Source organism: Lepisma saccharinum, chromosome 21 (genome assembly GCF_977018435.1).
Source record: "Lepisma saccharinum chromosome 21, izLepSacc3.1, whole genome shotgun sequence".
NCBI lineage: Eukaryota > Metazoa > Arthropoda > Insecta > Zygentoma > Lepismatidae > Lepisma > Lepisma saccharinum.
Genome location: NC_139249.1, coordinates 51,564,833 through 51,577,402, shown reverse-complemented (window position 1 = coordinate 51,577,402; position 12,570 = coordinate 51,564,833). Strand labels below are relative to the sequence as shown.

Genomic DNA, 12,570 nt, shown 5'->3' with positions numbered 1-12,570 from the left:
CGGGTGCTGTTAATTTCACATTCGTTTCTTCGTTCGTTTCAAGGGAAACATGCCTCCCGTTCATTCTAAGGTTTTCTGCAGGACGATTCGTGGGCAAACACGGGAAGTTGTGGCAAACGTGCTGCAATTCATGTAAAGGGAAGCCGATGAAAATGGATGTACCATTCCACTAAAGAAAGTATATGAACATGTTTCTGCTGCTACCGGTGTGTCTTTGAAAATTATAAAATCTGTAAAAAAAGAAATGGAAAAGGTGGAAGAAGGCACATCAACCAGTTATGATACACCGCGCAGAAATCAGAACCGACCGCGACGGTGCACAAATTTGGACGAATTTGATCTCTGTGTAGTGCGAAGAACAATTAATGAATTTTATATTCAGGAAAAGAGAATTCCTACCTTGAAATCCGTGTTGCTGAAATTGCACCAAGATATTGGATATGAAGGTCAATCATCTAGCTTAAGAAAAATATTTCGAAAACTGGGGTTTCGCTGGAAAAAGGTTCAAAGCAACAGACGGCTGCTCATTGAAAGAAGTGACATACACAATACACATATAGCTCACTTGAGAGCCATTACCAGATTTCGTCGGGAAGGGCGACCGATAATATACAGTGATGAAACATACATACATAGTTCGCACACAAATCCCAAAGCATGGTGCGATGATAGTGTAAAAGGTATGAAAGTGCCTATTTCAAAGGGACAGCGTCTCATTATCGTACATGCCGGCAGTGAAAAAGGTTTCATTCCCAAAGCGTTGTTGATTTTCAAATCGAATCAAGCAACCGGAGATTACCACAGAGAAATGAATTCTGAGAATTACATTCGCTGGGTTAAAGAAATGCTCCTACCCAATTTGCCACCTACCTCTGTTTTAGTAATAGATAATGCTTCTTACCACAATGTTCAGTATGAGAAATGCCCAACCTCAAATAGTAGGAAGCAAGACATGCAAAACTGGTTGTTACAAAACAATATTCCCTTCGGTGATGGTATGTATAAAACTGAACTCTACGAACTCATAAAGTTGCATAAGGGCAAAGCCAAAAAGTTCGTTTTAGATCAAATTCTAGCTGAATATGGTCATACGGTCCTACGTTTACCACCTTATCATCCAGATTTGAACAGCATTGAGAAGATATGGGGCAACGTAAAACAATGGGTTGGACAACACAATGTCACTTTCAAATTAATTGATGTGTGGGAGCTTTGTAAAAGAAGATTTTCGGAGATTGGGGCGAAAGAATGGAGTGATGTCTGCCGTCATGTGCAAGATGTTGAACAATATTATATCAAAACTGAAGGTTTGTTGGAGCCTGAAATAGAGCGCCTCACTATCAGGGTTAACAGCAACAGCAGCAGTAGTGACAGTGAAATATGCAGTGATAGTTCCAGTGACTCCGAAGCAGAAGATTCCTCCATAAGCGACATCGAAAGATTGAATTAAAGAGCCGCAATGTCGCCATCACACATCTGTTCCAGTTCCGCCACGTAAGTTTCCACCTTTTACTAATTACTTATTCTCGTTAGGATATTCATTTTCGCATACTTCTCATACTGGATTACAAATGATTTGTTATCTTTAAATGCACTGCTGTATTACTAGTATTCTACTTTGTCCCTCTCCAACTCTCGCTGTTACAAGCATTCTAGCAGAACAGCTGATGATCGTACGTGCATGTGCCGAGGCACTTGGTGCTAATTGGCTGTGACATTCGCGCCCACTCACTTCCCCTCTCCCGGGAACCTCCGTGCAGAGTGTTAGACTCGAAACGACGCTGCGCATTAGAAACGCCAGAGAACTTCCGAACGTGCGCGAGCTCTACAAATACAGTACCGTATAACAATATTCAAGTTAGTAATAATAGTCATAGTAGATTTATGAGAGAGCCTGTATTAGGAAATTCTCAAATTAGTGGACTGAGATCTTGTTCTGAAGACACCAAAAACAGTAAATGTAGATTCTTCGCCTAGAGCGAATGCACCTTTGTTCATGCAATCACAACCTTTAAACTAAGATGCGAGTCTACTGTTACGATGACACATAGTAGCATAGATGAAGACAATGGTGTTGTGTCTGTAATTAATTCTGACATTGAAACTCATGTAAAGGAGGTTTGTAATGTAATATCTAAACCGAAGATGAGTGAAGCTCAATTGAAAACTGTATGTACGATAGATATTGATTTTTACGAGGATATATTGGAAAATGAAGCACAGTATAACTCAAGTAATATGGTGTTACCTGTGAATTTAAGAAATAAGATAAAAGGTACTACATTTCTTTTTGCGAACATTAATGGAGTAAAGAATAGATGTTTATTGGATACTAGATGTGAAATTTCACTTATGTCAGAGAAAAGATGGAGAGAGATAACGTCTGAAGTAAAGAGTCCTAAACTTGATCTTGTAGGAGACATAATTTTACTTGATTATACTGGTAAAAGAAAGCAAAAGGTGTTAGGTAAATTCTGTGTAAATCTTGAAATGGATAACATTGATTTTCTAATCCAGTTTGTTGTTGTAAGAGATTTATCAGTTGATGTGTTGTTAGGTTTATACTTTTTATATAGTATAGAAGCTCAGATTGACTTCAGAGATAATGCTATGATGTTTAATTCAGAAGAAAGTTCACATTTAGTTAAGTTAATTCCAATTTCATGCACCTATGTTGACTCTGAAAATAATTTAGAAAATGATTGCCTCAGAATAATGACAAAATCTGAAATGAGTGAAACTGTTGCTAGTATTAGTGATTTAAGGAATAAGACTTTGCAAGCAGAGATTTTAACTGACAATGAAAAGGAGAAATTATTTGATTTACTAGTAGAATTTCGAAGTTTATTTGATGATAAACCAGGTCATTTTAATAAATACATCCATGACATAGAACTTAATACAGATGAACCTCTTGTTACGAAACCTTATCCTATACCATATCACTACAGACAAGCTGTACGTGATTATATCAATAAGTTATTGGAATGGAATATTATTGAACAGTGTGATTCCCCATATCTTAATCCTCTTGTAGTAGTACTTAAGGCAGATAAAAGTATACGCATATGTACAGATTTTCGTAATATTAATAAGCATCAGAAGATTAGCCAGATTAGACCTATAAATATTGAAGATGCAGTTCAAGGATTTATGGATAAACCTTATGTTACTCTGATTGATATGTCAGCTGGATTCCATCAGGTATTACTCTCTGAAAAATCAAGAAAATATACTGCATTCTCTTTTGAGGGGAAACAATATCAATATAAAAGACTTGTGTTTGGTACTTGCAATGGTGTGCAGGCTTTCACCATGGCAATGAGTAGAGTGCTTGGAGATGCACTCTCTGATAATGTAATAATATATGTTGACGATTTATGTATTCGTAGTAGTATATTTGAAGCTCATCTTAAGCATTTAAGAGAAGTATTTTGCAAATTGCAAGAATCTGGTATGACTATACGCTTGAAAAAGACATTTTTTTGTAAAGAAAGATTACTGTACTTAGGTCATATTATTGATAGAACTGGTATTCATGTAAACCCCGAAAGAGTGAGAGCTATTCTTGATCTTCCAGCTCCAAAAAATATAAAAACACTCCAAAAAATCATTGGTAGTTTCTCATGGATGAGGAAATTTATTCCAAATTTTGCTGTTATATGTACTCCCTTGTATGAATTATTAAGAAAAGGCAAGAAGTGGGTGTGCACAGAGAAAGAACAAAGAAGTTTTGATTTACTGAAAGAAGCAATTTCAAATGATGTTAAACTTTTCCATCCAGATATTCATCAAAGATTTTATGTCCAAGGAGACGCCTCCTTACGTGGCGTTGGAGGTTATTTATTTCAAATTGTTGATGGTGAAAAAAGGGTAATAAGTTACATGAGTCGTACATTAAGAAATCATGAGAAGCATTACACCATAACAGAACTAGAGTGTCTAAGTCTATTATTCTGTATAGAAAAATGTAGCCAATATCTTCTAGGAAGAGAATTCACAATAGTATGTGACAACAAATGTCTTATTTGGTTAAATCACTCAAAGAATTGGAACCCTCGTTTGTTGCGATGGTGTCTCCAGCTTCAGAAATACCAATTTACAGTGGAATATTGTAGAGGTTCTGATAATGATCTCGCAGATCTATTATCAAGACATTTTGAAGGATCTGAACCTGTTTTGGTTCATGTTAACAATAATGTGGTCTTGAGAAATGAAATTTTGGATATACCAGTAGAAATACTGGTGCAAGAACAATGTAATGATGAAGTGTTTCAACCTATCATTAATTATTTAAACAATTCTGAAGGTTTGAATATGAATTTGCCAAGACAATGTAGAAATTGGAAGAAATATTATAAAATATGTAATGGAGTTTTGTTAGAGAGATTTTCATTTTGAAAATTCATGGAAGATATGTATACCTCAATCTTTGATTTCTGTATTATTAAGAAATTATCATGATAACATGGGCCACTTTGGTGGTGATAAAGTTCTTAGAAGAATGAGGAAAATTTATTACTGGCCTCGTATGAGAAAAGATATTTTGAGTTATGTTAAAGACTGAAATTTGTATGAAAACAAAACCAAACAGGCATCCGCCTAAAGGAACTTTTCAGTTAAATTATAACAGAGGTGAAACTGTTTTATTTTTAGATATTCAAGGTCCTTTGGTTAGAAGCTCAAAAGGAGAAAGGTTTTTGTTAACATTGCAGGATGCTAATACAAGGTATTTATTTGCCTATCCAATGAGATCTAGTACAGCTGATAGCATTGTGAAAGTCCTCTTAGAAGGATATATAAGACACTTTGGTATTCCACATAAGTTAGTAAGCGATAATGCTGCAGTGTTCCATTCTAAGAAATATGTAAATACTTTGACTAACCTAGGTATTAAGTTAACATACACTCCTATGTACCATCCAAATTGTAATATGGTTGAACGCAGTCATTGCGAACTAAACAGACTAATGCGTGTATTTTGTAAAGAAAAACATCAAGTATATTGATGTAATTGTGAGTTTACTCAATGATAGCATACATACTTGTTTAGGGTATGCTCCATCTGAATTACAACTTAATAGGAATCTGGAATCATGTACTCTGAATCACTTTCAAGTACCCCTCAATGAAGTTCCACAATGGAAAAATAAATTATATATGACTTCTGTTAAGGACTTAAGGATAAAAAAGAAAAGGAATGAAAGATATAATGTAAGGCAAGAGAATAGAGCTGAGATTAAAGTTTCAGATTTAGTATTTATCAAAACTCACTACCTTAGTAATCTTCTAGGGAATCGTATCAAAAAATATTGTGAAATTTATGAAGGTCCATATTTAGTAGTTTGCAACAAAGCAACTAATATCTTCAAGTTAATAGACTTAAAAACTGGTAATATTAGTGATAATCATCATAGTAATAACTTGAGAGTATGGAAATGTTCAAGTGAGAAGAGAGATTATTATTTAAAACAATTAGAAAAGTTAAACGCAGAGTTATACAAGCATTTATTCAAATGAAAGTATAGATAAATATGTTGTTCTACATATTTTGATATTTTGTTTGTAAACACAGATATTTGTTATAATGATAATCATGATTTAGTTTTGGGTTGATACAAGACTTGAATTCTTTTGATGAATTAATCAATCATCTTTAAAAATTAAGAAACAAAAATTTGAGTTATTTTTTTGTGTATCATGGAAATTTAATTTTATTTTTGAATTACCTAAGTGTGAAACATTTAGAACTTATACATGTAATAACTATTCATGGAAGATGTCAAAAGTGTAAAATTTCACTTACTCCCTTCGTGAAATTTTTCATTGAAGGAGAGGGATGTATGACCATTTCCTGTTGTACAGAATTTTGTGTATCGCGCATGCGCGAGAGGTTACCTGTTTCGTTTGTACCAGTGTCAAGTGAAGGAAATAGTTCGGTAGAAGCCAGCTACGTGCAAGGTTGCTTCGAGGTGTTGCTTGTGTGTTTGCTGAAATGTAAGTGTATGCTGTATGAAAGCGAGATATTACATATATCTTACTTCAACTGTATTTTTTTTATTTGTATAACCCGAAATGTGTTTGATAGCTTCAGGCAGGGTGGTTATATGCTTATTAATCAATATTCTTTGAAATGAGGTTTATGTACATGCATACGGTCATTTTGTGCCAAATCATCATCAAAAAGAAAAAAAAACCTTTTCAACCTGACAATTTCATATTTTCATGAAATTTGGTAGGATGGTAGAAGACATGAAGTAACTTTTGTAGAAGAAACTAAATTAATATAACATCTTATGGAGTCTTAATTATTCTTGAACCAAACAATAATATTTTATGTATTGTAAGGTTGATTCATTTGCTTTATTTTACTTTTGTGCAAAATGATGAAGGAGACAGCAAACACTTACCACACGAAAATAAATAGTTTGATATTTCATGAGGTTATCGCATTTTCAGTTGAGAAGAAAGAGGTGCACAGATTCACATCATGTATATATATGCATATATATGTGCTATGTGCATCAGGTTCCGGCCACGTATGGATGCCATGTGAATTCACTTTCTGGATCTCCCTCACATGGAAACTTTCAGAAATTCTTACCAATAGTGTGTTTCTGTTTTAATATCAGATTAGCTAAATCAGATGCAGGTACAATGCATTCTATTCCTCTTACACAAACTTAATTTTTTATATCGTTTTCGCCAGCAATAATGGTAACTATGTGTTGTCACTTTCACAATACTTGTATATGCTGTAAATGTTTGTATGGAAGGAGAAGTGCCAATGATAATGTAAGGAAATAGGACACTTTGTTTTGTACAATTCCATTGTTTACTTTCATAATGAATAGTCCCGAGAAGCATGTTTATGTGTTTTTAGCACCCAGCAGAATGCTATGTGTTGCCATTTGAGCATCGAACAAGCTGCAAATTCACCTTGCCAAAATCTCACTCATGTGTGCAAGGTTTAGCTTGTTTGCTCGTCATCGAAAACAGAAGTCATAATAATAATCTTTATTTATTCGTTGACCCCTTTTTGCATTGGTATGGATATCATCAGATACATGTAAATATAGATAAGATATAGTATAAGAGATATTACAGTATAAAAACATCACAGATGTTTATATAACGCACATATGTGATACACAAATTTACATAAATTGAACGTTTACAATATTAAAAACAATGATAAACAGGTATGCCCATAATAAAAATAATAGTGTATGCATGATTTTTTTTTAAGTTGGATACATTATTCCTTAAATTTATGTGATAGTATTTATAAACACTAAGCTCTATGAGATTACTATATTTTTGTATGTCATCATTTAGTATGAAAATAATAGATTTATAAACATACAGTCAATATAAAGTCAAAATTTTGTTTTCACAAAAGGCAATTCTACATGTGGATCTGGATGGTATTTTGCATATAAGTCTAACAGGCCTTTTCTGTAGTGTAAATACTCTTTTTGTATGTACGTGAGCTGCTCCTCCCCAAGCTGTAATACAGTACTCTAAGTGAGGATAGATAATTTCCTTGATATGATACTGCGAAAGAATTTTCAACAGGTGTAGGTTTTTGGTGAGTTTATCCAAGATATACTCAGTATGACATGCCCAATTTAGTTTTATCATCGATGATCAATCCTAGAAATTTTACCTGGTTAACATACTGTATTTAATTCTCATCTAAGTAGACCGTCAAGTTATCTATCAAAGTTCTTCTTGTTGCCAGGGTTAAAAATCATGAAATTTGTTTTTTGATGGTTCACATTTAGGCTATTGGCATTTAAGTAATGGGTTATTTGATTAATCGAGATGCAAATTTGTATTGTTTTTTTGTGTAACAGGTGGGATACAGTACAAAACAGCAGTAAATTTAAAAGTTTAAATAATCTAATTGTATGGAAAATAACTTCTTCCTTTTAACTTAATTATAGATAATACTTGAATTTTTATGAAATGACAATTTAAATTGTTCACTCACAATATAGCATAAAGTTAAAGCATTGCATTTAAATACTTTGACATGCAGTGTCCCTTTATTTTAAACTCCCGTATATGAAAAATCCCAGTAAAATTTCCTCCCTATCTTGTGAATTATAATAATTTCTCAGTTTGAATATAAATGATAAAAAAGTCGGGGAATGACCCATAGTATGTGCAGCTGCTGTAGAATGGTACAGTAAAAGAGAAAATTGCCATGGAGTAGTAAACAACATGTGGCTGTGGTTGTAGGTTCATATGCCAGTAGGTAGATACTGTTACACATGTTTCTGCAAGCATAAATTTAAGAGTGTAGCCTATGTTAGATGATAATTTCTTGTAATTCAGCATATTGAAACTTTTTATTTCAGGAACAAAGAAGGAAATTTAATATTACCTGCTTTCATCAGAAATTGTGGGAAACCATCAGGAATCATGTGTGCTGGTGAAATTGTTGGTGGAGGTATTAAATATCATCACACCATTGGAACCATGTCAATATGTTGTAATAAAAAATCATTCAATAAATCAGTTGCTTTAATTAAACGTAAGTACAGGAATGTCCTCAATCGAAAAGAAAATATTAATATCAAACCTGAAATCAAGGATAGAATTTATTCTTTCAATTGTACTCATTGTGGAATATCATTTACAGAGAAAGTAAATTTAATGTGCCATATCAAAACACACAATGAATTAATTTTGTTGAAAAGAAACCAATGCAAGAAAACAGTTATCCAAAACATAAAATTAAAAATAAAAGGCCACAAAGGAATTCGTCCACATGAATGCCTTCAATGCAAGAAGAGATTTACTGATAGTGGACACTTGAAAGTCCATTTGAGAAGTCATGAAGGAATTCGCCCATATGAATGCCCTCAGTGCACAAAGAGATTTACTGAAAGTGGAAGCTTCAAAGTCCATTTGAGAATTCACGAAGGAATTCGCCCATATGAATGCCCTCAATGCAAAAAGAGATTTACTGAAAGTGGAACCTTGAAACGCCATTTGGGTATTCATGAAGAAATTCGCCCATATGAATGCCCTCAATGCAAAAAGAGATTTACTCATAATGTCAACTTGAAAGTCCATTTGAGAATTCACAAAGGAATTCGCCCATATGAATGCCCTCAATGCAAAAAGAGATTTACTCATAGTGGAAACTTGAAAACCCATTTGAGAATTCACAAAGGAATTCGCCCATATGAATGCCCTCAGTGCAAAAAGAGATTTACTGCAAGTGGAAGCTTGAAAATCCATTTGAGAATTCATGAAGGAATTCGCCCATATGAATGCCCTCGGTGCAAAAAGAGATTTACTCATAGTGGAAGCTTGAAAATCCATTTGAGAATTCATGAAGGAATTCGCCCATATGAATGCCCTCAGTGCAAAAAGAGATTTACTCATAGTGGAAGCTTGAAAACCCATTTGAGAATTCACAGTGGAATTCGCCCATATGAATGCCCTCAATGCAAAAAGAGATTTACTCAAAGTGGAAGCTTGAAAACCCATTTGAGAATTCACAAAGGAATTCGTCCATATGAATGCCCTCAATGCACAAAGAGATTTACTCTTAGTGGAAACTTGAAAACTCATTTGAGAATTCACAAAGGAATTCGCCCATTTGAATGCCCTCAATGCAAAAAGAGATTTACTCAAAATAAAAGCTTGAAAACCCATTTGAAAACTCACTAGCGAATTCGTCCATAATGTCCTTAGTACCAAAAGAAAAACATGCTTTAAGTGCTAAATTTTGAATGAATTTGATAATTCAGGAAAGAATTGGTGATACAAATCCCCCTACAACGGAAAAACTTATCTTTGAAAATACATTCTGGAAAATTGATTTGATGGAATTTTTCCTTGTGCAAGCATTCATAATACATTTACGAGGGTTTGCGGATAGCTTCTAGCTTTACATAGAAGAAATGAGATTTTACGAATGATGTTGATGTCTATTTAACATGTTCTTGAAATCTGTCTCACTTGTTTGACTTTTGTTGGAATTTTAGAAAACCTAAAAAGATAAATGGTTGTTACTGAAAACTTGCTTTTACAACCTGTATGACCTCAGCAGTTGTGACAAAACAACTCCTCTTCTGGTGTTTTTTCTTAAGATTTGGGTAGAGATAGTCTTATGAAGGGGCTAAGCATATGGAATATAGCAGATGATTCAGAAATTTTGAGCGAAACCAGGTGAGCCAAATTGTGCATTATGACAGTGGCTCTGTGTGCTGATGCGATGACCACTGATGTGCCGTAGACTATAAGTTTATATCTACATGCATTGTCTATGTGTAATCTACATGAATATTGCATTAGCTTATAGTAGTTCACATAGTCTACTGTAGAGAATAGATTTAATGTAAACAACAAGGAAGAATGAAATTCTTTGTGCTGTTTAAATGAGAAAGTATTTTTCACCTTCAAACAAGTCTATTATCTGTGCATATAACCAACTTATGACCATCTAATGTAAACAAACTTATATAATTTTCAGTAACAATAGAAAAAGGGACTACCGGGAAAAAAACAAATGACAAGTCAGGTAAACACTGATATTACTGTTTACACTGACAAAAAGACGGGAAGGCTAAAAAAAGATTTTTTCACCATTTTACTACATAGTAAAATGCATTTGTCTTTAGCCCTTAGACGACCGAGCATGTTTTCCCGCTAAATGCATGAACGACCAAGGCATTTTCAGCAACACTGGGGTTACGAATTATACTTTGTTTTGTTCACTACAGATGTGGCTATAAGCCTATGACATAAAAACAAAATTTTCCGTTATCGGGTAAAAGAGGAAAAAAAACATGTTTTTTTTTACGAAATTTTAAAATCTACTGGTCCCCACATGGCGACGCAGGGACGTAAATGTGCAAAATTGTACCTGCACATTGCCTGCTATGTTTTGCACTATTGTAAAAGAAATCACAAGCATATTCCAGATACTTTCCGGGAAAGGATATATTTCCCAATGTGAAGCACCCGATTTTTTTTTAGCGGGAAATTTGGCGCACGTACATAAATGTTTTTTTTTTTAACTAAAATGAAGAACACTGGGGTTACAAACCTCGTTTTGTTCAGTACGGATGTGGCTATAAGCCTATGACATAAATAACAAATTTTCCGAAGTCTGGTAGGTGAAAAAAGATTTTTTTTTATGAAATTTGAAAATCAGCTGTCCCCCATGTGACGAAGCTGCGACCTAAATGTGCAAAATTGTTATTTTAGTGCGATCGTTCCTTGGTAAAAGTGCCATTACAAATCCCCGAACTGAATGAATAACTATAATAAATTAAAAAATAAATGGAACGAGATTTCCGGAGGACTGCCCCCCAAATATAACCCAAATCAAATTAAATCTTACTGGTTGTTTATCACACACCTCAAGACTCATGCAGAACAAAAATAAGAAGCACAGTATGTCCCAAAAGCTACATGCAAAAGCAAAAACAGGCCGTCGTTTAAGGGCTAATGCAGATCTTTCCAAGCTTGTGTGAAATGATGGAGCTAGAAGTAAGAAAAAAGTTTGTCCATTTTGCGAACATCGGATTTTCTTTTTCTTTTCAGTGTGTTTCAAGTTTATTCTGCACTTCAGAAAATAGTGAATTGGTTGATTTGTGACTTACCAACATGATAAAATTACTGGCGCTGTGTTGTGAGGGTAAATTGTTGGTAATCTTGCTGTTGATAGCACTGCAAATTAAGTGAGCGAGTTCATTTACCAGGTGAATCACAAACTTTTATCTATAAAATTATTAATACTGTATTTGGATGATTACTATGTGCAATAAAATTGTATTTGAACCTAAATAATATTTTTTGTTGGGAATCCTTGGCCCTAGAATATTGATATATGTAATTCTTTTTGTATGCACGATTGTCACATTGTCAGTTCACATCTGCTCTATCTCCTTGTAGGAGTTCTACCACTGATAAATTTAGGTTGTGATACTACAGAGTACAGGTACATATACTTATGTAGTTTTACCCCAAATGGCATAGATCTTTTTATTTAAGTCATTGCCCTTTTTTAACGTATAGGACTTATTGAAAATTTTCTCTTCAGTGAAACTATTTATTACATTTATTACAACATAATTACTGTTACAAATGTTGCAAGCTGCTCTCGGAAGGGAACCAAAAGAAATATTTTTCACAAAGTTAAGTTGTTTTTTCTTTGTTTATATACTTCTTATTTCTAGTTTATGCTAGATCATTTTTATATGCTTTGGAAGGTAGAATTCTATGAGATGATTATTTGCGTCAACTTTGTTTTCTGACCAGTGTGATACAGTTTTCAAATGCTCTGCATGTGTGTGCATAGACACACATAGTACATGTAATACATACATTACCAGATTTATTGATTTCAACTCAGATTTTGGTAACATTTCTGAGTAGAGTTTCTAAAAAGATTTCTTTTTCTGATAAAAAGCCTGCTTTGGTGGGAAAAAATGGAAATTTTTGCCATTTGCACCTCATCTATTTTTCTAGCAGTTTCAGTTGTGTGACAGCATGTAACAGCCAAGAACTTACAAATTTGTTTTGCCCTAGAGATGTGTGTGT

General features: G+C 33.9%; 1 protein-coding gene across 1 annotated transcript in view; it reads left to right on the top strand.

Annotated features, from left to right (window-relative positions):
* LOC146004189 (uncharacterized) overlaps nucleotides 1-11,937 on the top strand; it is a 51,324-nt gene extending 39,387 nt beyond the window's left edge. The window contains exons 4-5 of the mRNA XM_083142858.1: nucleotides 8,367-8,913; nucleotides 11,923-11,937. Coding sequence (XP_082998984.1) covers nucleotides 8,367-8,913; nucleotides 11,923-11,937 — 562 coding nt within the window. The remainder of the gene's footprint in view (nucleotides 1-8,366; nucleotides 8,914-11,922) is intronic.
* Nucleotides 11,938-12,570: the final 633 nt, after the last annotated feature.